Source organism: Ciconia boyciana, chromosome 1, assembly GCF_034638445.1.
Source record: "Ciconia boyciana chromosome 1, ASM3463844v1, whole genome shotgun sequence".
In the NCBI taxonomy this organism is placed as follows: Eukaryota; Metazoa; Chordata; class Aves; order Ciconiiformes; family Ciconiidae; genus Ciconia; species Ciconia boyciana.
The window spans coordinates 131,582,376-131,609,980 of NC_132934.1; the positions used below are offsets into that span (position 1 = coordinate 131,582,376).

The window sequence follows — 27,605 nt, forward strand, 5'->3', positions numbered from 1 at the left end:
TGCCAGCTTCGGGAGGTGAATCTGCAGAAGCAGCGAAGTGTTCCTACTTCCCCGCTCCTCATCAAAACAGCAAAGAGGTTACAGATCCTCTCCACAGCTGCGAAGGAACCAGGGTAAAAGTGGAGCCACTCCTTTCAGCGTGAGATTTGTTCAGCCATATTAAAGTATCTTGTCTTTAAGCACAGTCTGACTGTAACTATAGCAGTAACTTTCTGATTCAGGTGGGACTTCATTTAAATCAGTGCAACGTAAAGCAGGTTTAGGAACGTGACACCAGTTACCGGTTTCAAAGGACGGTCAGGGCGACTTGAACTGAGAAGTGGTGTGTTTTCTCCCACCAGCTACCACCTAAATTGCCTTCTCTTGAGAATATTACAGGTGTGTTATGATAAATCCTTTTGGGAGACACGACATCTCATTACAACTCAGCAACAACACCGGTCCTGTACCAATCAAGATTTTCACTGAACTGATTAGAAAACTTTTATGGCCCACTAGGGCAATCAAGACAAATACACATCCATTTTAAAAACAAACAAAACCAAACAACCTTTGTAATCTTATGACTGTAAACATTTGTTTTATTGAGTGACTTGCATTCCCCCTACAGAGCAAAGCAGCTATTGCATCAAAAAGTCAGTGATTTAGTCAGAAAGGCAAACACTGGCATTGCCAGGAGAAAGAAGAGCTTTATAACCTTTAAAGCAGCATAATCTGACTGGACCTCCTGCCACCTTTCCCACTGGCAGTGCAGCAGAAGTGGATTTTATCTACCATTCTCGGGTATTGCAGTGGGAACATCCAGTTGCTACGAAGCTCAGACTAGTGTTCCTTCATAAGACTACCATGATTACCCCAAACAAATAAGGGGACTAAAACTGAAAAATCTCCATGTTCTTGTCAAATAAAACATTGTTTTCAAAATCATGTGAATGTATTCACAGATAAAAGCAGGCTGCGTGGGGCAGAGAGCATCATATCAAGTCATAGTTGCAGGACTCGGGTGGAGAGTGGTGCTGTGCTCTGCACCTCCGAGTGGCCCAGCTCTGGTGCTGGCAGAGGCAGGAGTAGTCGTGCCACCAGGGCAGACTTGCTGCAAGCTCCGTTCTCTGCTAAAGGAGGCACTTAAAACCAGCTACAATGGTTTTGTTTTGCTTTAATCATTAATCAAAGGCAAATAAAATGCAATGAAGGAGAGCAAACACGCTGTCGCACAAATGCAAGCAGGTGTTTGAAACGGAGGGCAGGTTACCATGGCTGACTTGGGGGAATGGAGGTGGGGAGAGGGAGGATAGGAGCTCGGAAGGCAAAAAATTGCTTTCAGTGGGTAATTGCATTCACAGCAGAGATTCCCGAGTTTTTACCTCGTGCGAGCGAAGATCGTCATAGTCTCTGCTGAAGGTGGGTTGACATGTTACAGTATGTGACTAGATTGTTTGAGCTGTGCAGTTTTAGACAAGTGGATGGCTGCTTGTGCTGGAAACATTCCTGAAACTATCTCCACAAGTCCTTTCCCTTCAGTAATTCTCCTGTGTCACTGCCGTCTAGCTTACTCAGCAACATACTGCTGCAAGCTTGTTTTGTTCACAAGGAATACATCAGCACTGAAGGCAAACCTCTCTGGCGAGGCTGACAATGCAGTCCTCTGAAAAAAAGGCTTTGACAAGGAAGGAGGGAGTCCAGTCTGGTCTCCCAGTCACATGCTTACTTTGTAAGTATTTTTATAACCATCAGTCCTGAAAACAAACTGAGATCCGAAAGAACAATTAGGAAGCAGGGAGAGAAAACAAGTTGGGTCATTGATGGTTAGATTTGTAGATTATGGCTATTAGTTAAAATGACAGCACCTGTAGCCCGATGGGGTACAGACTCAAAGGCTGTTAATGCACTACAAGTAACATGATTTGGGGATATGAAAAGAGAAAAATCACAGTGTGATATTTAAGTCCTAGTTTCTACTTTGAAAACTGCCTTTTCAAGAGGGCTAAGTCCAATACCCCCCATTCACATGCTAATTCCCTTGTTTCAACAAACTGGTATTCTCCTTCACCTGTTTACATTAGCATAAAATGAGGAGCTTGAATCTGCATTTTTCATAGGCTTCAAAAGACAACCAGGCTTCAAAATTTCCAAAATGCAACTACTCGGGAATAGTTCATACATGCAAAATGCCGCAGTATTGTAAATGCAATGCTCATTTGCCTCCTGCATCCAGAATGTAATTTCCATTTTTATTTTAATCACTAGTGATCCATTGTTCCAAATTTCTTTAAATAAATGTCCCCCACTGCTGCCCATAGCTTTTGCAGAAACAATTTTGAATATTTTGCAGGCAAAAATAGCAGAAGTGTTGAAATTCATGCCATTCCTCTCCAGAGTAGATGACTGATGAAATGCACATTTCAAAGCCTGTGAAAATATGAGCCAGAAATAAATAGCAAATGAGATTATCCTTATATTGATTTCTCTGCAGTACATTCTGATTAACTGGCAAATCAAAGAGGTTTTTTTCCAGCTGCCCCACCAAGATCACATTCTTCATTCTCCGTATGTGTGGCTTCTGATAAGTAAGTGCTTCTTTTTGTTATCAGATACCTGGGGGCTTTTCTGCTCTGCTATCCAAAAAGCTTGGTCTTCTTCCTGTATGTCTGAACTTTCAAAACGTAGATTCTAATATTCTCTTTATTCTCTACACCACAAAGTTTGTTATTCAGATCTTTTACAGTCTATTTCAAAACCAGCACATCTCGCTGAATGCATTCTGGTGCACTTGGTCCTTCTTCAGGTATTAAAGCAACCACCAGGACAATTTATCTGAGCCTGTGGGACATTTTCTATCACTAGAAGATTTTTTCAGAAGTCAAAACCACTGTGTTTATCTGAAAGACTTTCTGTGATATAATCAATGGTTAGTTCAAGGACTCTGTTGCTGGTGTTATGATGAGCTGTCTAGCCTGAAATTCTTCATGATGGTACCAAAATGTCTGAAGGACTAGTAGTCTAACCTGCCCTAATCATAAGTAAAAAACCCCAATGTTAATGATCAGTGTGACACCAGTCTAGGTGTCATGACAGAGAGCAATATTATGCCTTTACCTTTGTTCTGATGGGAACGTGCAGCTAACTTTCAAACACTAAACAGCAGCCCAGATGTTCAGCTGCCTGTGACCGAAGGCTTGCTTTTGCAGTGGCACAGCTGTGATGCCTGGGCTGAGTTTTGCTTAGAAAGTTGTTGTCCAGCTGCAAGAAAGAGTGTAAGCTAAAGCCACGTGAAAGTAAGTACGCAGGCAGAATTGAAATTGTAGAGGCAGTAATAGTTAGCTGGAAAATACGGGGGGGGGGGGGGAGAGGCAAGACCCTCAGAAAGAAGGCAGAGACTCAGCAGACAGCAACTTGGCTGGACGAGGGATCACGACTCTCTCCAAAGAGCCATGGAAATGAAAACTTCTCCTCCTGACCAACAGCTAGCTGCCTGCCTGCCTGCCCAGTAATACTTGTAATACTTAGCTGAGTAGCCTGTACTTAAGTAATAGTTAATACTCAAGTAATACTTAGCTGAGTAGCCTGTACTTAAGTAATAGTTAATACTCAAGTAATACTTAGCTGAGTAGCCTGCTAGTTGTACCTATGTACTGTATGCATTAGTTGATACAAATCGTTGCCGTTTGTTTTTAAACCTTGTAGTCTTTTGGCATAGTAGAAGGTGAGAAACCTTGAGCAAGTTTTCTCAAGACACATTGAGAAAGGTTGCAGGTGTGAGCACTAGTCCTTCCTCCTCTCCCTCTGCCCCTGCTTCGTTTCTTCTTGCCACACAGTAAGACTTCAAGGCCTGAAGTTACCACATACCACCAACTAAAATGGAGATGGATAACATCATCACTAGATAGTATTGCTATGTAGCAGAAGGGGTTGCTGTGAAGGGGTGAAGAATTTTTTTCCACTAGTAAGTGGCATCAGCGGGCTCTCTCTAGGTGTATTTAAAGGGAGAATAAACTAGGACATTAAATTCTGTCAGTGCCTCTTTAACCAGAAGAAGGAAGGAATAGGCTCTCACTAGAGGGCACATTGAGCTTGGATTTTATACATCCTATTCCAAACCAAATGATAAGGTGAAAAACAGCAAGGTTGAAAACAGCTGCCCTGTAAGACTGAATCCTCCTAGATGGCAAACTGCAGCATGCCTTTAAAATGCTCCAACCCCTAGGCACCACAGACTACGGGGTAGGGCAGTGGGTTATGTTACTTCTCTGTGTGAAATAGAATTTTTCTTGTATCTGGTACCATGACCATGAACACTGCAGAAGAACAAATCCCTGGGACAGTCACGTCTGGTACTTCATAGAGGGGCAAGGAGAAAGGAGGAAGGAAAAATATCGCACAGTAGGCACATTCTCACTAACTGATGGCAAAATTCTCTAAAAGTTTTAATTTGAAGGAAGCAACATACGCTATAGAGATCGGTGAGGGACAAATTCAAGGACCGCTCCCCAGTGACGACTGGGGGAAATTTGGCATTAAGCATCAGGAACAGTATCTCCACGTACGTTTGGCAGGTAGTGTGGCACCATAGGGGTAAATCTGTACAGTGCAATGGTTTGTTTTGAGGACTTGGTGTCTCCCTTATTCACATTTTGGCCTAGCTCTAGGCTGGTCCCGTGGGCTGAAAGCTGCTGGCAGCTGAGCAGCGCTAGGTGCGCTCCTGGAGCACATCTTCCCCTTGAGCTTCCCCCAAAAGGCATCTCGCCGGAGTGCTCAGAGATCAGCCCCTTGGGCAACACGATTAGGAGATTTGCTTCACAAATACTAATCCAATTTAAAACGTTACTGTAGACACACCCAGTCTGGCAAGCTGTAAAAATGCATCCCCGAGGAGTTGTTTGCTTTATGCCAGGCAGGGGGTGGACTTCAACTCAAGCTGGAGAACCAGCCCAAGGTCCCCGCCCCAGTGCCTCCACTTGGAGGGCAGGCTTCAAGAGCTATATGTGTATATAGGTTCGCGTCCCGTAAGCGGTCTTGTGTTGGCAAGGCTGAAAGTCAGAGCAAAAGGCGCAATAGGAGTAACTTCACCGAATTTGTGATTTTTGCAACAGAAAGGTGTACTGTGCAGTGAAGGAGTAGTGCCCACCTGGCAGGACTAATACAGTAGGATCTGAGCAAGAACAACTGAAGCTGCTGCCCATCTCTGGGTTGATTTACGTTTTTCCTCTACAGCGATGGTTAGAAGGTAAAGCAGTTTTGATTCTTACTGCTTGTGCTACTGGTAGCAGTGACAACAACAGTAACTCCTACTAAATATTTTGGGGAGCGTAAGTAAAACGATGGAAGGGATACAAATATTCTGTAAATATTGTTCTTTCAAAACAGGACCAGGAGGGGCTGCACCATGCATTATTTGCCCCCAAATAAATCACAGATCCCCCTAACCTTGCAGCTGTGTGACCGCTGCTGGAGTGACAAGCCAGGTTCACATCACTTTGTGCAGACGTTCCTCAAAGCAGCCGAACCGAGCCGTCCTCCAAAATTAAAGATGGCAAGACTAATTTAACTATAACTGAAGGCAAAGAAACGGAGCTTTGCGTGCTAATAATAAACTGTAAGCTTCCCAGTGAAGGCAGGAAAATGCAATAAAAATACAGGCTACCCAGAACGAGACTGCGCCTCAGAGCAGCCCTTGTCTCCCGCGGGAACAGCTCTCCGCTCGCCCCGGCACCTGTAAAGCAAGGTAAGACGGCGCGGTGAGTTGTTTAAGGGTGCCATCTAGTGACTGCCGTACGCTTGAGCGAGGACTGCCTATGGGTAAGTCACGCCTTGCAGCGCCTACATAGAGGAATTCCTCGCGTTTCTGTTTTTCAGAACAGCTGTGTGTCCCAGATGTTACGCTGGATGCTTCCAGCTGCGGGTGTGGCCGCAGTTGCTGGTAATCTGGTTATTGGGGAAGGTAAGAGGGAGCGGGTTCAGCCTGGCATAAAGAGGCTACTTAGGTGGAGTGACTCAGCTTTCAGCAGGTAGCGTCGCTCTGTAATCTGTGAAATACCTGCCTGACCTTGGGAGCACCACAGTCAGTTCCTCAGCTGTGAAGAAAAGTGGAAACGGGAGGGGGAGGAGGGAGGGTGACACAATTATTTTATCACGTTCCTTTTTTTTCTGCCTTTCTAACCAGAGCGGGGAATTATCTCAAATACGGCGATTTTGACTTCATGAGCAGAATGAAGTTCCTCCTCAAGGTATAGTACTAAAGCCGCTGGAGAGACTGTAGAATAAAAATAAATTAAATGGGGGTGAACTATATTTCCCATCGTGGCACAAATATGAACTCCAGCCTTTTTTGCTATTCCCAGTGCCAGTGTGCTGGAACCTCTGAGCCTGAGGCTGCTGGGGAATTACTACTGTTATCCTTGGCAACTGCCCCTCCTTCACCGACCCTTCTCTGGTAGCCCCCCTTCCCTTGCTCTGTCAGCCACTTCTGCACATGCAAATTTAAAAAGCTAAGCATGTTAGCTGCAAAAAATAATCAAGTTAACTTGATTTAGCTCTTACTGATGTATAGAACCACCAAAGACCAGACCAAACAGGCTTTGCTTGGGGGAAACACACGGTGAGAATAGTGCAGATGTTGTGCATCAGGAAACAAATGAGGCATTTTGCTCATTGAGAGCATCATGGGGATGCTTTAACATTTTTTTTCATGAGAAATATTTTACTTTTCTGATAATTATTTTCACAATTTTAAAAATTCACATCTCTCCTAATAAGTCCTTTGATGTGTCCTAGAAAAGCAAAATGGGTATCAGTTCTCTGCTAAAAAATATTTGAAAGGTGGGACAGTATAGACTACAAACCCAGGTGTTCTTCTGCCTGCAATGTAGGACAAACAGATGCAAGAGGCAGGGGGAACACCACATTGCACATGCTTGCCATTTTCAATGGTTATCAATAATTGGAAAAGAGAGAAAAACCCTCAGGTGGCTCAGGGATGGGGATAGCTGTCGCACATTGCCAGGCAGTCAGCCTGTAGTTTCCTGGGAATACAGGAGTTCAGACAGGGGGAAGATGGTCAGTCAAATTTTACTAATCATCTCTCACTGCGGATTTTTTTAGTGTGACACAATTACAGGCATCCTTCACGCAGCTTTGGGTGGTAGAAGAATACAGACAGAAGATAAGAAATTTGGAAGTAATTAATCACGCGACTTTAAAGAAAAAGCAAACAGCCAGCTGGCACTTAGTGACACTTTTCTCACCTCTCCTTAGGAGAGGGTGTCATCAGAGATTGCTTACTCGTGTGGAGGGAAAGCACCGGTAGCAAGTGTTGTCTCAGACAGCTACAACTGTTTACAGAGAGGATTTGCCTTAGTGTCAGGCAAATCTGTTTAGACTATCAGTGGAAATCCAGCTTGAGGATGGGATAAGGTCAGTAATATTAGCCAAATCCTACTAAACTAATAAAGGATTCAGATCGCTTCCTCAAAAAGAGCCAGTCAAAGGGTGGGTTTAAGTCTAGAAAATTAAGAATTATAAATCCAAATTAAATCCTTTTAATCTCTCTCCATTTTATCAGCATTCTTTTCCTTGAGGGAGAGACGGGCTAAAAATGATGATGGTGGTGTTTGTACGATACTAGTATTGTCTCCTCTGTAACGTTACAAAAGCAATTCAAATTCCCATTACAATCGCTACAAGAAAAAGTGTAATTCATTCCTTTGCAAGGGATTCACAAACACAGTTTTACTGAAGAAGCTATATCCGAGGGCAGCATACGGCAGAAGCAAGGCTAAACTGAGAGCCGGTTTCTTACACCACCCAGCTGCTGCTGGTTTTGCTGCCTTGTAACGTGATGAGCTGCGTTGGCTGTTCAAGAGTTGGAGGATCTGAACAAAGCACGCACCTGCCTGTTGCCTTCGAAGGGATGCTGTCTGCTGGGCCAACGCTTACAACAGGTCAATTTACATTAAAAATAAAGAATGGCTTGATAGCCCCAATGGCGATTCAGAAATATTGGTGTAAAAATTATAGTCAAATAGTTTTTATGTTGGATTGGACATAAATAACTCCCAAAAAACTTCATTTGGCATGCTCAGCCTAGTGTACATGTGTTACTTCATATGGCTTTGGTACCAGTTTTGCATGTCGCTCAGTTAAATCCGTGCAAGTGGTTAAAAATGGAGAAATTACAGGAGGGATTTGTATGTCTGTGCGCACACATTGGGAGAATTACCAAGAGTTAATAATTTTTAATGTTTTCTTTTTTAGTACTGTTGGGTAGCAAAGTAATTTACATCTGACATCCACAATTGGCTGGTAAGAGAGCAACTAACATTTAACTGATTACTATTTTTAAGAGACTAATATTAGCTTCCAGAAGCTGGCTGATTTTCTGACACATAATTATACTGACAGCAAAGCCCATCATAACCTCACAGCCACTTACCTGAGGGCTCAGAGCTGCCTTGGATCCCCAGCAGGCAGACAAACAAGGTAGCAGCTCACCAGGGGACTTTGTCGCACATCTCCCATTTCGGTGGCAGGGGCCGTTCGACCCAGGCAGTCTGCAGGCGAGAGGCTGCCATCTTTAGGCCTCCAAAAAGAGAATTTCAAAGGGAGGAGGGAGCATGAAAGAAGAGGTTGCCTAGTAGAAAGAAGTGCCTAACCAAAAGGATAAGAGAGGAAGAAAGAAACAGTTGGTTGAGCTTTATCTCCTTAACGTTATCCACAAGCAGACAACAGGCAGGACTTGGTCTGGCAGATAACCTAACAGCTTTGATCTTCCTTGCTCATGCAGTGTAGGTTCCTCAGCAACTCCCAAGGCAGCTGGCACTGCAGAAAAAATTACCCCTGAGTTGCCAGGTGTGTCTTTTGTAACACAATGGCTGCTCAGTAAGAACTGGAATGAAATGGCTAATGCACTTCTTGCGAAAAAAGGGTTATTTGACCAGAGCTTGAAATTTGATCCTTTTTGGAAGTAAAAGATAAGGCACATAGGGAAAATAAATAGCTTCAGAAAAATAAACAATCATCTCCAATCAAAAACATGAATTTTCATGTATTAGCCCCTCAGGCTTACTTTCTTATGCTCTCTTTCTCATGTTACATATGAGCAGCAAGGGGGAATGCTCCATGTAAGAGAGAGAAAAGAAGATGCTCTCACAGCTCTCGGGATTCAACGTAGGAAATACTGCCTATAACCAAAGCAACCAATTCAGAAGTAAACAATTTCTCCTGAAGCACAGAAGTAGCAGCAGCTGATGTCATGAACAAAAGTAGGCAGGTGAACAGAAATAGAGCCACAGAAAAATGGATATGAGAATTGCAGTCCAGGATTTCAGAAGCAACAGTAATTCATAAGCAACGAGCTATAAAAAGCAAAACCGACTGAGAAAGGGAGTCATCGTCAGCTTGCATGAAAATGCAAATCCCTACCACCTGTGTGTAGCATTTCTGTCAGGGTGAATGCTACTCGATAGGTACGCATACAAATCACAAATGCTGCTTCTGTGAGGAAATGCAAGCTCTAGTTACATTAACCCGAAAAGGCATTGAGAAGAAAAAACAATTAAGACACTGGAAGTGTTCAAAACAGGTTACCTAAGTCAGAGATATTAATCCACTAAGAGAATTCCCGAGTGCTAACTCACTTGTACCTGAAAGACAACTCCTACCTATCTCAGTGCAAACAGTTGCCATAGGTATCCGTGGACATGTGAGAAGACAGGGCTGCCCAGAAAGAGCCACGTTTTCCTCTCCTAGGGCTTTGCAGGGCAGCCTTTCTGCCTAAAAGATGCTGCTTGACAAAGCCTTGGTAGATCAGATGCCATTTAAAGCTACGCTACCCTCGCTGGCTTGCCTTTTTGTGGGAGGCTCTGCTTGGAGGGCTTAGGGGTTTAAAGGTAATGCGGTGACAAAAGGCAATGAAAAGCCTTTTGCTAATCGTGGGCAAGCAGAGCTCACGTACCACGCTCTGCATCGCTGCACCTGTGGCCAAAACTGGACTGCTTCTAGACTAGACGTTAGCCCAGATAATATACCTGTGCTCTGCTGCACACTGCCTGCTCACGTGGAACGGGCTCTTCTCCTTGTCTGTAGCTGTCAAGTCACACTCTTCTTGTCAATAAGCTGCAGTACACTCATGCCAGCGGGAGTAACGACACCCTTGGGTGCAGTTGACTCAGCTACCGGAGATTAAATCGCTCCTCTCCCTTGCACGCTTCTTGGTGAGAGGTCACTAATGCACCGCGTTGTACTAGTGCCGTGCTCCAAGCTATAAGGGTAGCATCATTTACCAGAAATAATATCTGGTGTAGACCAGCTAATATTATCTGATAATACATAGAAGTGGTGATGATCAGGGTTATATCAATAGCTGAAACTTTAAGGTAGAAAATTGGTTTGTGTTTTCCAACTACATTTGTTTCTCTCATGTACACATCTGCTTTCCTAATTAATTGTCCTACCTGGACATCCCTTCTTTCTAAATACTACAGGGCATTCATGTTCCTCAGAATGCCCTTAAGGATCAGAACATGGCTCTCCTGCGAATGTGCATTTTAAAGTCAGACTAAAGCCCTAGTCTAAAATCACAGTTATGATCTCCTTTTAGAGATAATAGAAGCGAGTGATTCTGGGAAAGTCTGTATTGACAGGAAGAAAAATAAATAAATACAGCACCTTTCAAAATAAAAATACTCATAGCCCTGGAAAATAATGGCTCAATTCTTCAAAATTAACATTAAAAAGTACAACTCTGCAGAGAATCAATGTAAAGAAATACTAAAACACCCTACACAGCAGATACTGACACTGAAAGGATAGTAATAGGGCTCTGGGGAAACTGAGCACGCCATTTTCATGCCAAGGAAATTAGTCCTTCTACCATTAGGCTTTACATAGGTTTTGATGTTATACCATGTGTTAATTATTTCCAAATCACAAGTGCAAACACTCACCCTGATTGGAAAATTAGCAGATTTCAAACTCAGGTAATTTCCCCCTAATGAGGAACTTGTTGAACTGAATTTAACAATTAGCTCACACCCTTTGCTGGCTGGGTATGGCAAGGCTACAAGGAGACACAGAAACTCACCTTTTTCAGTAATTTGCAATAAAGGATGAATATAAATTCAGAAGTCATTTTCGTGCTATTTCTAACACTCCTTTGGTTCTTAAGGCAGTGATTCTTAAAGGGTGATACAGGAGGAGGTGCTGCCCATACTGAATACTTCTTGCTTTGTAACCTTCCCCTCTGGGTCAGTTCATTTGAGTGCCTTTTGCTACGTACCAAGCCTCTGCAAAAAGGATTTCACAGCTTAAAAGAGTAAAACTTATGATTTATTGGTCAATATACACAATGCGTAGGTAGAGCTAACAAGCTAATGTGTTCGCCACCCCGATAAGGCACCCAAGGAGTCACTGGTGGCTGGGCGGCCTTCAGTCAAGAGGGGAAGGGCTGGCTTCTGCTGCCGCTTGGACAGGGCTGATCATTGACGTTGCTAAGCTGCCAGCCTCGGGCTGCTTGGCTTCATTTCTGTAGGATTTTGTATGTTTTTCATGTTGGTTTTTCTCTTCAAGAACCCTTGAGCTGCTAATTATCCCTGTGTCAACACTCCCCCCTTTGCCAGCAATCTTACCTTTCTTCTCATGGCTCTGCTCTGCAGAATGTCTTGCAGTGCTTTCTCACAGCTTAGCAGTTCCCTAAGATGTCTGAAGCAATTTCAGCCTGCATCAAAACTATGCCTTAGATCCCAGAATGCATCTGTGATCCAATGCTTGAATCTCTAGAGGGGAAACCGACACTTTTCAGCTGCTAAATCACATTAAAGGAAACAAAAGTAATTTTATCCTACCGCTGGTTCCCTACATATGCCATGACCTTGTCTGCATAATGGATGCTGGGCAGTCAGGTCTTAAAGAAGGTGGCCTATTTGTAGTTGTGAAGGGAAGGGACATCCACAAATAAAAGGGAAATTGCCTTTGGACAATTCTTCTCCCTCCCTAGAACTGACAAAACCCGTCCAAAATATTGCCAAAATTTAAGTCTGATTTCTCCCACAAAAATGTAAAAATTATTCAATAAAATTTTCTTCCTGTTTTTCAATGCACTTTCTGCAGTAGGGTTTTCTTTTCCTTGTTTGAAGAACAATAAAGAATATTCTGAGACTTCAAGCTGCCTTAGGTATGTCATGAAGCACCTGTGCCTTCAAGTGCTGTGCTGGCACACCAACTGCTTGATTATTTGCCAGTAAGTGGCATCAGTATAGGTGTACAAGCTTTTTTGAATGTAAAGAAAGGATAACGAATTGAGAAATGGCAAAAAAAATAATATTCTGCAAAAAGTAGAGTTCTGAGCTCTTTAAATGTGCTGCTTTGATTGTCTTTATGTAGAGACATTTTAATAGGAACTAGAATTTTGAGAAGTAAAGAATGAAGGGTTGTGGAAGGAGGCAGTACATCTACTAATAAGGCTGCACAATGATCTGTGGGGAGTTATACTGAGGTTTGACTTAGCAGAGGAAAATAGCCTAAGATATTCTGCCTACATTCTCTTGCAAGTCAACAGTACAACGGTCTGTCCTCCACACCAATCCCACAACCGACAAAGAGATGATCTGACCTGTAGCTCTTACTCGAATGAGGTTATGAATGCTGAGAGCACCTTGTTTTATTGTTCTGGTGGATGCATTATCAAACCATGATCTAACTCACCTAACCATTATTTAACTCAGACACTCTTAGCTTAATTTGTGATCTTACCACATTTAAGAGGCAGCATTTTTGAGAGCAGGAAGGTGAGACTGGGTAACTTCTGCAGCCTGATCCTAGGTGATACAAAATGCCCCTGTGTGGCTTTGGGCAAGTTCTCTAGATTTCTCTGCTGCAGTTTCCCTTTGCTCAAACAAAGATGATCTTGCTCACTAAGCCCAGACAACTGTTTGAATTACCTAGTTAACACTTTTAAAGGGATCTAAAGCAGTAAAAAATTCAGTGTGTTATCTAGCCCTCTTCCCCCACAAATTGTGTCTTAAAAATAGCAATTCATTTTACCTGGGAGCTAGGGAGGTGCAAGCAGATTCATGAACTGTCCTGAAGGAACATGTGAGTGGCTGTCAGTAAAAGCAGTAGCATTCAAACTGTCAGCAGCCGTCAGACCTTGTTTAAAAGGGTAAGGAAGCCAAGGGGCAATATATTGAACAGGTGGAGCTGCTGCAACAGACCTATTCTAGCATTTCCATTAGCTGTGTAGCAAATGGCTGCTATTTTCCTCTCTGTTATCCTTGAGTCTTCTTCTGGGCTTCTCTACGACTTACACTAAATCTACCTATTCCCTAACTTGTTCGATTTACCATTGTTTGTATCCTTATTGCATTATCTAACTTCCTCCCCTACTCCAACTCTGGGAACCATGGGGTCACAATTCAGCTCTTGTACCATCTTTTTTTTTTCTTGGCCTTTCTTTGGAGACAGATGCTGTAGAAAGGAGGCTCTGTTGTCTGGCTGCCCTGGGTCTGCAGGCATGAGCCTACACCCCTGCACCTCCTCCCTGAGGAGCATTCCGTGTTTTTTTTCTCTTGAGCAGGGAGAATGAGGCAGGGATAAGTGTGAGGGCGCAGGAATGGACAGGACAATTGGAGGGAGGAGGTAGGGATAGAAAGGTCTATAATCAGCAGGGCACCCTCTTAACACCTGAAACAAATCCTTTGGGTATTAAGTCAGGAGGCCTGTGCTGCTGACACACGTGAAACACAAAGGCATGCACTTAAATACACTCTTCGCTGCTCTCATAGCTAGCCCCACCTAGGGAATGACAGCTTGCCACTGCGAGGAGGTCTGCTGGGGGGACCTCTTCAAGGTTCCAGTGCTGCCCATGCTGCAGCAAACAGGAGCCCGCACCATGGTCTTCTGGAACAGGAGGAATTCAGTTAGTGTCGTTTTGAAAATAATAGCTTGAATGACAGATGGAAAAGAGCACTGAGCAGCTTTTGTTTGCCACCGTGCTCCTGCAATGTTACAAGGTGCTAGCGTTCATCCTCCCCCTTGCGCGTGTCCTGCTTGTGCTGCACGCCCCTGTGTGACACTCCAGGAGCTTCATGGTCAGTGTTCACCTTCACACCTGCGCCTCTAGCGCATGGCCACCCAAAGCACGTAACTCATCTTTTCGCCTGTGTTCTCATGGATTGCTTCCAAATGCCTACTCTCTTAACCTTCGATCGCACATCTCTGTGTATGCTTATCTTTCTATTTAACAGTGTTGGTGCCTTTTATCATTGCAAAAGACATCAATAAAATTACCTTTACCCTTCCTCACATGATAATACCAAGCAAACATAGCATAAAGGTTATGCGCTCACCTTAACACTTATTACTTTACAGCAGCTGTATAAAATGAGTTGAGAAATTTATCTTCTAGCTTGTTACATGTTTTCGAATGCTTTAATCACAAACACATAATTGAAAGCGATTTTTTTCACTGACCCGAAAGGGATCCTTATCAGAACTGAGACTGGAGGAATTTCCGGCTTTCTGTTTTGTTTTGCTGTATTCAGACTTGCCTAAGGTCCAACCTAGAGGTTGTGATTTGCAGTGTTTTAATTTCAAGAGCTCCTGAATGAATGCACTGCAGTGCAGGCCACCTGCTGCTCCTGGCTGCTAGCTCCCAGGTGCCTACCTAGACGCCACACCTAGATTAGGCAGGCTACAGCTATTGGTCTGAGCCAGAGGTGAGGAAGAAATTCTTAATTTAAAAAGCTCAAAAGAAAAAATAAATTTGTAACAATAAGGCCTATACATTCTACTCCATTCACATAAGCTGTAACTCAGGAAGGCTCTTAAGCACATATTTAAGATAAAGCATGTCCAATTTTGCTCTGAAAAGGGTTGTGTGTAAGCAAGTGACTTCTGGAATGAGACCTCCATGACTGTACATAGTAAGACGACACAACTTCGCTGCCAAATCTGAAGTCCGCTTGACGATCACCACGGTACATTTTATTGCTGAAAAATGTCAGGTGAAGATCACAACAAATATTAAGTATCTACCCAAAAGCGTAACAGCTAGTGATACCTGGGGCTAAATCGGGCCCACACTGATGTTTACAAGATATATTTAACAGGCACTTCAGAGACACGACAGATGCCAGACCAACGGTGATGGGTGAAGACTCTTGCTGTGCCCTGGCCTTCACTGGACCTACAGAGACCACCGCTTCTCTGTACGCTCCATCTGTTTTCGAATGCACTGTCCATGGTAGGGCGCATGGATCCGCTCTTCATGGCACAGATCCCACCCACCAAGGCATACCCCTCGCAGAACCGCTACAGAAGACATTTTCCAGTAATGCTCATTTGTTGCATTTGCTCTAGTAATTAAAGTGTTTTCCACAGCAATTCACAAGGATTCCTTACCAACTCAAAATATTTTATTTTCCAGTTTTGAAGCTGCTTGAACTCACAGCCAACCATTTCCAATGCCATTATGAAATTAAGTACTGCTCTGCAAGTCTACACATGTACCTGTGCCTAAACTACACTGATACAAAGCAACATTAGGAATATGCTAATAGCCATAATGTTAAAATACATGAAGAAGATTTCCCATGTGAAGAATATGTTAGCTGATCCCATTACACTCTAATGCAGAGTGAAAATTTTCACCTAAATTATTTTTCAAGGGAAAAGTGCAGATTCTCTCACATTAATGAGTTCAAGAATCTGTATTAATTTCCCAGACCACCTGCTTAGAAAAAAATTAAATACAAAAATAGTTTCAAACACTTCAAAACAAAAATAATTCCATTTTTCTACTATAATGGAATCCTTCAATTGTTAAAGAAAATATTATTTCTGACCTCAATCAGAAAGAAGAAAACATTTTGTTCAATTTAACCCCCTTTTCTACTTCCAGATGGTTCACTAGCTGTTTTCAGAATATTTAATTTTCCACCAACTCCCCAACTGAAAGTATTTTTTTAATTCCTTGTAAACTAAAGCCCCACTATCTGCCTAGCTTTGCTCTGATGATAAGCTATATTTGATACAATATAGGAAAAAGATGTTATTAACATATTTTGCAACATGAAACATTTTCCCAGCCTACATACGGAATAAGCATTCTTGCTGCATGGATTGAGTATTTACTTCTAGGGATCAGAGTAGATGAGGATAGACAAGTGCTAGTATATGGCGCTGCATCTCCCGCCCCAACAAACAAAATATCCAAATGCTTACTAGGCACAGTATCATTTTATAAATTATAGAGAGCTAAACCAAAGCAATTAGGTTAATCCAAGAACATCAGGATCATTTGCAAAAAGTAAAAACTGGCAAAAAAAGTAAAAACAGAGCAATGGGTGTGAATTGAAAAGATCCTGTAATACCTGAAGTCCTACTAGATGCTAGGACAGGTCAGATTTGGGGTGAAGAAGCTGGGGAGGTAAGCATTTTTTGAAAGAGATTTCTTTCAATAGCTCTTATCCCCACAGACACCTTTATCACAAGGATCCTGAGTATCATTATTCCCATTTTCCAAGCAGAGAACAGTGGCAGAAGACATCTCAGACTCTAACTCGTACTTTCTTTTTCCAGGCCATTGACAGAGATTCTGCTGTACCATGGAAGAACATCTGCCAGTGACATATTTACAAACAGCAACTGTGCATTTACCAAGTTAGGAGGTGAATTGCCAAGGAATGTTAAAAGTCTTGCCCTAAAGAGATCGTTTATGTAGGTGGAGAGCCCAGACAGGTTTGGGGATTTCAGAACAAACATATGCAAATATATTTACTGATCAGAATTAGCTATGGTGAGCTTGTGGCATAGAGTGAGAGCTGATAAATTTTAATGGAGGAAGGATGGGAAAATGCTGTGTTGGACATATGACAGTAATCCAGGGTGAAATAAGATTAAATAAAGTCAAAAGAGATGAACAAGAATGACTCTGGATTAACTCTAAATCATAGCCATTCTAATAGCTAAAAATTAAAATAAAATCAAATCACATTGTGAGACAGTTTGGCTACCATCAGGTGCTCAATAACAGCATAAAAGTACATGGTATGAAATCTTACTAAATTACATGGTACGGAAACCCTCACACCATGTATATAGCACTGGAGAATAAACGGGGTTATCTTTCCAGTGGTTCTTTCAGTACTATAGCTCACAGGCATTTATGTCAGAAGTTGCTCCAACATGGACAGTGGCCATTTGTGGTGCAAGAATATACAAGCTCCTGAAGCTGAGCTTCCAGCTCCTGCAGAATAGGAGTACCAGGGCTTCTAAACCTGCAATCCATCTTCACTAACTGCGCCATTCAGGATACTCTTGTTGTCCCCAACTTCTTCAGCCATACACTCCGGAGGCTCTAGATCATCGTATCTTCTCCGATAGACCATCCTTGAGATTACTGTTATCAGAAACATTTCCATGATGAGGAGCTGCTGGGTCATATCTGCCAAAAAAAAGGGAGGCAAAGAACAGCCCCCAAAAGGGGGAAATGACTATCAGACACAAAGTGAATACCTGGCTTATTAATTTTCATCTGTGCAAAAGGAACAAAACTTCACCATCCTGTCCCCATAACAGAGTGTGTCTCACACTCGGCAATAAAATCAGTTACAGAATTATAGTATTGCCCATCAGTAGGCACACAATAAGTTACGCATTCAAAACGCAAGAGATTTAACAGTAATTAAGCATGTTGATTTCTTGTCCTCTCATTTCTGATTCCAACTCTTCCCATGATCAAGTTTTTCTCTGACACTATGACAGCTATAAAAGTTTTGTTATTATTTTTTAAGTAAAAGCTGAGATTCTCCAAAAGCTACATGATCCCAGGAAATTAATATTTCGGGAAAACACCGGATACTGCAGTTAGCAACGCTGAACTGGCACCTTTATAAGTAAATGAACAACATTCTTCCCAAAAGAACTTACGTGCTCCTCTTGCTGAAGAGGAGAGTGGGGGAGCACAGGGAATAATTCTTTGCATGGCCAAGATATTGATAACAGCTGCCTGCAGGTGGTTCAGAATGAGGATAAACTGCACCAGAAAGAGAAAACAGATGCCTTAGCTACCAGGAAAAGGTTTAGAGTTCACGCAACAATTCTGCTTTCATAACAGACCCCCTTTTGCCTCATTCCTCCTTTCTTGCCCTCCCTCTCCTCCCATCTACCTGCAGGCTGCCTGCCATTCTGCAGAATTCATCTTTAGGTCAGAATGATACTGTTCGGAGAATATGAGTGTTAAATTAAACCTCTGTTTGAAAAGTGCTTCTTCTCAGCCTTTCATTTGGGAGGTGCGATATACACAGAGCTCCCAGCTGGGATCTTAAACAATACTGAGCTCTGAATAATAGGTAACAATGTTTTAAAAACTTCCTGTTAATCTCACCGAGGAGCTCATGGTCTCCCTTAGTGGAGGAAGGACTCAAAGAACGTTTTTTCTGTTGTCTCCTCTTTGCCACAGCAGGGAGATGTGGTGCTCCCCAAGTTACATGGGATTGGCTTCTTTGCCAGAAGAGATGGAGTACTCTTCGCAGCTTGGCTTCAGCAACAATGACTTACGCATCATATTACCTGCTATTCGCTGAGCTAGGCCTTTGCTGCCTTGGAGATACCAAAGTGTCTCTCTAGCTGCTGGTGTAACTGCATGAGTATAAACCCTCGCATTAACAGTTTGCCATCCTAAACCTGAATTCATCCTAATGCAGCTTTGCAGGTGTGACTATCCCATTTATTGCATTTATAAGTGCTTAATAATTTACTTAACAGAAATCTTAGTGCACCACCCTTTCTGTATGTCCTGTTCAAGAACGATGCGTATCCAAGGGTTCTGCTGTACTCTCTTCAGGGTGATGTGGAAGAGGGTGGCCCTGTCCCTGGGCTTTTTCAATCTAACCTATCTGGTTCTGTTCCTTACTATTTAATGATTCCCAGCCAGTATTTTCATTATTATCTAACTCTGAAGTGCAGAATGGCCCACAAAGATACTGTCAAAACAGAACACTGTGACATGCTGAAACAGTTCCAACAACAGCCACCCACACAATGCTCCACATCCTCTCCTAGTTTTTAAAAGTTCACACCAGCATTTTAACACTGTGTTTCAGGATACTGCATCTACAAAGCTTCCTTCAAGCCCTGCAGAAGGTGCTGTTTTGATTTCAGTTGCCTAAAGATGAATTGATTTTACGCAGCTTTCACATCTCCAGCACTCCTGGGAGACCAGAGGTAAATTGTCTCAAGCTGAAACTGAACAGTGGCCAAGGAGAGCGCTTCAAAGGGATGAAGCTTTAATCAGGTAAAAATATGCCTTTGCACAGTGCATTTAATGAGGAAAAAAAATACTATAACTTTTCAACAAAGGACCGAGAACCAGAGAGACAGTGTTATACCAGCAGTTAAGAGAAATTCCTATCAGAAATATAAATTTCTCACCTGATAAAGAGCAAACTTTGGGATGATCTTCTTACAGATAAGGAGAGTCCTAACTTGTTGAAACATGATTCCAACTGGCCACAGAGCAAGAATGGTGAGGACACCAATGAAGCAGTTAATCCATATTGCAGCTCCTTTGGGAGATAACTGAGAAGCAAATCGAAAAAGCATACCTGTAAAACTTTACAGTGCATTTTACTGTTTTCACGAAGAAGTTGTGAACTGGATGATGCAGACGTTAAAATGCTTGTTTCTATCTCCATGAAAGCTGATGGCAGCAGCAGTTGCTGGGGTTTGCATGGGAAAACTGCACAGTACCAACTGGAGTGTTAGCACAGTGCTCTCGCCCAGCAGGCACGGACACATAAATCTGTTCAGCCTGGGAAGGTAAGAAGTGACACAGCCCCTCAATCTGACCCCAGCAACACCTGGGAACGCTCAGCAGCTCATAAGAGCGTATTCAGCATGACATCTCAGAGGGGTCATTTATTTTATACCATGAAACAACAAAAAAATGTATTACTTCTAATCTGAGTTATCCAAGAGATGCAAAATTATTAGCAGATACAGACTTCTCAGTCATCTTGCAGCATACATGGTACAAAGCAGAAGTACAGTACTATCTTTTCTACTTTGCACAGACCATGATTTGCAGAAAAACATGGAATTAGGCTTCCTGTTTACATGCCAGTACATCCACTTGTTTCTTAAGGCTGTACCTTACAAAACACGGGGCAGGTGTATCGCACAGGGCAACTTGCAGTCCTGCTATTCTAACCATACAAGCTGGGAAACATACTGGAGCATAATCTGATGCTCAGCCCACCCTGATGCCCAGTTTCTTTCCAAGAGAAGCCAGGAAATGGAGAGCCTGGGGGAAGGCAGAAATTATATGCTTCAGGGTCTCAAAAGAATACAGTAAGGACTTACTTGAAAGTGCTCCCAGATTTCACAGTTTAGTTGTAGGCTAAGATACTAACATCAACCCTAAAACCTATGGATTTTGTGGACCAGCTCTGATTAAAATCTTTACTTACATTGTAAAGGGTGTAATTGCCATTAGTCCAAAGCACTATCGATAAAAACATGAGCACGGGTCGAAGGAAAGCAAACTGAAAGGTGCCCAGCTTCAGCCAAAAGAGGGTTCGCCTGGCCGAAAAAAAAATCACACAGGCCAAAATCTTATTAGCAACCTTCATAGCATTTTTTGGATACTGTCAACTGCAAAATGTGACATTTAGCATGTGGCTAGAATCTGGGGAGAAACAGGTTCAAGATTAGACAATCTTTCAAAGAATTACCCAGTGTTTATTTAGTAAACTCTCTACAAAAATAGTACTTTTCCTGTTCTGCAGCAATTACATACTAACCAAAGCTGGGCAAAACATGATGTCTTTCTCTGCCCCAAAGCTAACCAGAGAGCGAGTAGCAGCACAACCAGTTTCTGAACAATAATGCCACTTGCTCTTGCCTTGTTGCTTTACTATTTCAGTTTTCCAATGAAATTGGGCAATTTAGCCTTCCTCCTCAGACACTTCCTAGTCCTGTGGCAGGTCAAGAAAGGGAATCATACAGACCTAGGTGAAAGGACTCCTAGTTTTTCAGTGCATCATGAATACTACCATGTAAGCATCTGGTTTTGCTCCTCTGTACTCTAGCAGGAGAAAGGAACTATCTTTTACTTGGTCAACTGCACAAGGCCAGCAGGACAGCTCAGGATTTCCTTACTTCTGTCAGTATAAACTGTGTCCCGAACACAGCCCATACACAGTAATCTGGCCAGGCAGCATTAAATGTCACCAGGAAAGGGGCAGATGCACTTGCTAATAGAGGACATGAAAGCTGACTGACCTGAACTCTCTTTCAGTCTTCACAGGACAAGCTGTGGCTGCTACGACTGGCTCATGTTTTAGCCTATCACTGTGTATCACCCATACTGTTAATGTTGTCTTCACTGTAGCTCCTCGGGCCCTTGAGACTGCCATCAGAGATGCCTCAGCAGGCAACCGGCTGCCATTTAGTACGCTACAGGATATAGCCATGAACCAGGAATTAAAGGAATTGCTCAATTAATATAGCTAATAACCACAGGGTTATGAATAGCACGAGCACATGTGGAAGGGCCTACAACTGGCCAGCCATTTAGTGTGTGTGCCTTTTCGAAGATTTATTATTCACAAAGGGCTTTAAAGAATAATATGACAAACAGTGCAATCACTGCTACGCCAGGAGTTGTCTTCCTTGTTGACACAGGTCTATCTTTCTTAACCATCAGACCTCTTCTGCCACATGAGTCCCCACTGTATGGCTTGTTACTTTGCCTCATCAGTCTACTCTACCTTGTTAGCTTCCCCAGGACTGCTCAACAGTATATAGCTTTTTAAAAGAATTAATCCCTCCCTTGGAGTAGCTCCCTGTTTCCCCAGAAGATACCTACGGGAGGAATATGAGACTGACCTTCCTCTGGTATACCTCGCCCATATTTAAAAAAAATTGTACCCTGTAATGGGAAAAGGCTAGAGGTCAGAAGCAGAGACAGCAGATGTGTTTCCCAGTGCTACAGACGCCGGAGAAGGAGCCCTAAGCCCTCTGCAGAGCAAAACACCTTTTTTTTTGAAGACAGCTCTCCTTCCTCCCAGCATTAGCAGGCGCTATCTAGCTCCTGAAATGAGTTAATATTAGCTAATATCATCCTGGGTAAGCTGTCACTGGACTGATCAACAGGAGGGCAGAGTAGAGGATCCTCTCCCAAGCTCTCAGCTACCACAACCTATACAGAGGGTGACAGACATGGAAAGAAAAACAAATATACTGGTGACACATTAGATCTATAGCACAGCTCTGTCCCATGGCATTTCTTCAGCTCTGACTGCTGAAATGAGCCTGAACCAATGCCCATGAAAATTAGTAGGAGTCATTTAGATCTGTGTCACTAGTTGCTGATTTTATGTCATTGTATTACATCCATTTCTGGAAGTATATTTTTCAGTTGGTTTATTACCTGTTCTTCTTGGTGCCCCCTCCATGTAAATAATTACTGTTATTCCATTAAAATAAAATGATGGAAAAAAGAGTTTAAATTCTACTACCGAATGAGGCAGTTTAAGGAGGAATTATTACAATTAAAATTAAGAATTTTTGCAAAAGCATCACAAACCACTATGCTGCGTTCTGTTTGCCGCTTTCATTTAAACAGACCATAAAGCCCCTAAAGTCCCTTTGACACTAATGACCAGGCCCTCATAGAAAAGTCTCTGTCTTGCACATTCAGTCCTTCAGCTTTTGCTTTAACGAGAGAAACATTCTCATACTCTGTGCCAGAAGGAAAGCCCTGGGAAATAGGAGGCTTCCAGGCTGTGGAGCGGCATGTAAATGACAGGGTGACACTAGCCAGAGGAGGAGCCCCACCAGGCAGTGCTCAAAGGAGGGAGGGTTTCTGTTACAGTATATTGGCTCCCATAGGTGCAGCTCTCCATCCTCACCCTACTTCTCAAAGGTGCTTTAATACTAAGTTTAGTAGAAGAAAATATTTGCTTTTGCCTCACCACACAATGCCATTTCGTTGAGATCAATGCTTTCCAGGAATTACATCTATTTTTTGTTATAAAAATTATTTTAATTTGAAGTAGTTTTAAAGTCAAAATCAGAATGAAACATTTCCATTTCATCGAAGTAAGAGAAATTTTCTTTCAAGACAGCCTCAATTTGACAATTCTGCTTGTGAAAAATACCCAATTTGGCGACTTTCATTCCCTTCTGGAATGAAAAGAAACAGAAATCTCAATTATTAGGTTTTCTAGAGTAGAAATTCCTCCTCCCACACACCACTGCTTACTATAGAAATGGTTTCTTGGAAGAGAATGGGATTAGCTGGGGAGATACCACAGTGCTCAACATTACTATGAGTGGGAACACTGCACTGGGTTAAACTGAGAGCTCATGCTCTTGACTCTTATGCAAAATTCTGCATTATGAAAACGAAATAAATTAGTGGTGGTGTACAGCCCCAAAGTGATGGCACTGTTTAAAATAGACGGCTTGAGACTGACTTTTTCAGGAAGCGAGGAGGTCCTTTGCTGTAAGCCTGGCCTTGCCAAGTTGGCTGAATTTCAGCAGCCGTTTTCCAGCTGGGAAATCTTAAAGGGCAACTCACCTAGTGATGCGCACACGAGGGAGGCAAAGGCAGCAGCAGCAGCAGGGACCGGTGCTGATCTTGAAGTGACCATTTTCAAACCGCCTGAGGAGAAGCTTTTGACCTCCACACTCTTTAATCATCATCAGCAGGAACTTGTGGATAACTATGGCAAAAAATCTAGGAGAGGAAGAAAGTGCCAGCTTGAACTTGCCTGTGTGTCTCTTGCATGCCAGTGCTGCCTTCTGTCCAGGGTTTTTACAGCTTGCACTTTGCAATCAACAGAAATTCTACCACTAGCTGTGAAAAACCTTCAGCTTTCCGTCACCTCAGAGGACCAGAACTGCCCTAACCTCACCAAAAGAGAAATAAACTGAGGCACACAGTAGCTGTGGAATTTCCCAAAGCCACACTGGTGGCTGGTAGCAGAGTCAGTATTAAAGCACAGGCTTTTCTGGCCCAAGTCATTATGGACATATTTTTTCTATCTGTTACGTAGTCCTGACTGGTCCAAACTTTTCACAACAAGTCCTATTCCTTCTTTAAAAAAAAGCACTTACCAACCAACAACAAACATGGCTAGGTTCATAGATATATACAGCTATCAATGATATGTGCTGCCCCAGTCAGGGCATGGTTCCTCTGCAACCAAAGCTGATCCAAGCACTGACTGCTGCAACCCCACCTCTCCCTCCTTCACCAGCTGCACATTCTGAACCCTTCGCAGGAACTGCAGTTGTGCAACCACCCTTTCCTCCCTTTCCCAAACTGATTTAGGGAACTGATTCACTGAAATCCAACTCCCAAATGAAAGAGGTCCTCTTCAGCTGCGCTGCCTCCTTGAAGGAGCTTGCTGTGCAGCTGGAGACCATGAGTGGTAGTGGGTGCAAGTGAGGGGACAGGAAGCTGCAGCTTGGGCAAGGGAGCAGGGGGGATTCAGATAGGCTCAAGGTGCCATAGGACTGGATCCTTGGAAGTTTTTGGTAATCTGCACTACCTGCACAAATTGCCGCATGCTCACAGTGTTCCCTACTACTGTGTTTTCCCTCCTTTTTTACTCTATTCTCTTAGTAAATGCAATGTGACAAGGGGTGAGGATACTCATGACAGTCTTTGATACTGTCCTGCAGTGGGTTCCAAAATCATCCCAAAATCAACTGTGGAGTGCCCAAGGCCACGGCGTCTCTCCACCTGGCTCTGCCTACCAGGGTTGTACCATCACCTCCAGAAAGCAAGGACCACATTTCTCTGTTCTTCTCTGTGCATGTCAGAGCTGTCATGCTCGTACAGAACGTGCTTTTATCAGGACAACTGCGGAACATTTTTACATTGATATACTCATCGGAGGTTCACTTGCCACCATTAATAATAGACCTCCATGGCTCATCATTAGTAAAAGCACAGAGAAGTCACAGGTCAGAGTCTCGTTCCACAGGACACGCAGAGAGAGGAAAGAAAGAATACTGCTTCAAAGCTACTGTCAATCCGAGGGATCAATTACATGCGAGTCACAGATCTTTCATACTGAGGTTCCCACACTAGGGGACTGTAGCACTGGGAACTGCTTCAGCATTTTACACCTCCCAGAAAAGAGCTGCCAAGAGATTTCAACTCAAACCAAAAATTACTAAATTGTTAAATTTACAAAATGACTGTGTTTACCAAGAGCAGCAGATGTTTAAAGGGAAGAAATTCAGGGTTTGGGGCAATGTCTAGAAACAAGCAGAATACTCACACTGCTGCTGTGAAATCTGTAAACATCGTTGAGCGAGGAATCCACATGCCAAAGCATGAAGTAGTAGCAATCACCTACAGAGAAAGCGAGGAAGGTTGTATGAAGGGCAGAGATAAAGCAGGTTCATGTGGATTTTCAGGGAAACGCTATTCTCAACCCTCAATTTTATCTCTTTTCCGTGATAACGTACCGGAGCAGCAGCATTAATCCAAATTATGATTGATCTTTTGGAGGAGGAGATTTTCCTGTAGATGTAGACCACTTCCTCTATAAATACTAGATTGGCAATTAGCGTCATCAGAGTCAAGATTGCAAAGAGAAATCTCCCTGGTAGGTCAAGGCCTGCAGAGAGAGAAAAGAAAACAGACAGTTCTGATTTATTTCATAAGCATTCCAAAGATTTAATGTAAAGACACCATCTCTGAGGGGCTTCTTAGCCCTATTCCTGCAAAGACTTGCATGCGTCCTTAGCTACATAGATAGACCACTGACTCCACAGGATGATTCAAATACTTAAGTTCATGACTAAATCTTTCCAGGATCCACAGACAGCATACAGGAAGAATATGCCTCCATGTTCTCAAAGCATTATGCAAAAGTCCCCTTCAGAAAGGTGGAGTTCCAGGACAAATGTCCTTAGATGAATGTAAATACGTAATAGAATATAAATACATAATACATAATATAAATAAATACAGTAAATACATATTCTGGGAACTTTTCCAGGCAGACTACAAGCAAAAATGTATTTACTCAGTATTAGTTCTTTGCTTCCATTATATCTTCACAGGCATGTTTGTGCATAACTTCCTTAGGCATGCAAACTTTTTTAGAGGCTCGGTGGAAGTTTGTGGGGCACACAAACAATGTAAGGATAAGGCCCTGATGTATCTAGCCTGGGATAAAACTTGATGCCTTCACCAAATTCTTTTTTACTTCTCCCTTAAAGCTGGATATTGATATCAACTTTTACCCATGGCTGATGGGTTTTATGTCTCCACTGACACTGGGTATGGATATCAACTTTTACCCGTGGCTGATGGTTGAGGTGTATTTTCTCCCAAGAAAGGTGCTTCTGGAGGCAGAAGAAAGCACTGTGGTGCAGTCATGCTTAATTTAGGAGAAGTTCATTCTCACCGCCGGTGGGAATACATACTCACTCCCGCTGTGGCCACAGCCTATCTGAAGGCATACCGAGCAGTGCCTGCAAAGGTGAGCCTCTGCCCCAGCCTCTGTAACCTAACCTGCTTCAAAACACCCCAACACTTCTAGACCTGGCTGCAGGCAGAGCAGTCCACATCTCAGTGGACATCTCCACACCTTAGATCTCACCACGGGGGAGCCTGAGGCCAGGCGCAGGTCTATGGGCTGGTTCAGTCCTCAGTTTGCCAGGTACCGTCGCTCCCCGCCGACCACCCTTCCCCTCGCCGACCACCCTGTTCTCTCACACCCCCACCCGCAGCTGGGGGCTGGGGGGCCGGGCTGTCCTCTCTCCCCTCCCCGAAGACAGAGGCGGCTCGGCCCCCTGCCAGGCGGAGGTCCGGCCGGCCGCCTGCCGCGCCCGGGGGATTTCCTCGGTGGGGGAAGAACGGCGGCGGGGCAGGGAGGGGCAGGGGCAGCGGCAGCGGCAGGGGCAGCCACCGCCATCCGTCGCGGGTGGGTGGCGAGGGCGGCGCGCGCCGGGGCAGCGGGCCGTTAACGGATGGCCGGCAGGCGGAGGGGCCGCCTGGCAGCGGGCAGCCCCCTCTCCCTCACGCCTCCCCTCCTCGCCCCGGCCCGGGCGGGCGGCCGCACTTACTCTGGAGGAGCTCCTGCGAGTAGGGCGGCTCGGTGGCGTGGCAGGACGGGTGGAGGGTCCCGTTCGCCTCGCCCTCCATGGCGGCGCGGCCGCCGGCCCCCGCCGAGGTGCCCCGGCAGCTGGTCCCTGGGGAGCGCGGGAGCCGCGGTGCCCAGCCCGGCTGCTCGCCCCGCCGCGGGACCGTTAATCATTAACCCGGGACCGGGCGGGCGGCGCGCAGGGCCCGGCCTCCGCGCTGCCTCCTGGCGTCCGGCGGCCCCGGGCACCGGCGGCGTAGACAGTGCCGAGCCCGGGGGGCACTCGCTCTCCACGCCGTCTGCCAGGAGCCGTGTCCCGGCTGTTCCCGGCGTCTCTGCTCGGCCTCCGTGGAGGAGCTTTTGTGGAAGACAGCGAGCCCCCCCGTCCCTTCCTTCGGAGGCCCAGGGTGTCGGGGCACCTAGAGTCGGGTCTCGCACAGGAGTGCAGGCTGCCAGCCGAGGAGGGATGGGGAATCAGCCGAGGAGCGGGCTGGATTC

The 27,605-nt window shown here is 44.1% G+C and overlaps 1 protein-coding gene across 1 annotated transcript; it reads right to left on the reverse strand.

Moving 5' to 3' along the window:
- Positions 1-16,311: 16,311 nt before the first annotated feature.
- On the reverse strand, positions 16,312-27,234 carry LOC140647675 (organic solute transporter subunit alpha-like). Its single transcript, XM_072852539.1, has 8 exons — positions 27,091-27,234; positions 25,483-25,634; positions 25,293-25,366; positions 23,579-23,737; positions 20,463-20,574; positions 19,426-19,572; positions 17,923-18,028; positions 16,312-17,437 (listed from the first exon to the last, which is right to left on the reverse strand). The coding sequence occupies exons 1-8, from the start codon at positions 27,167-27,169 to the stop codon at positions 17,265-17,267; spliced, it is 1,002 nt and encodes a 333-aa protein (XP_072708640.1). The 5' UTR covers positions 27,170-27,234; the 3' UTR covers positions 16,312-17,264.
- Between the last annotated feature and the right edge of the window lie 371 nt (positions 27,235-27,605).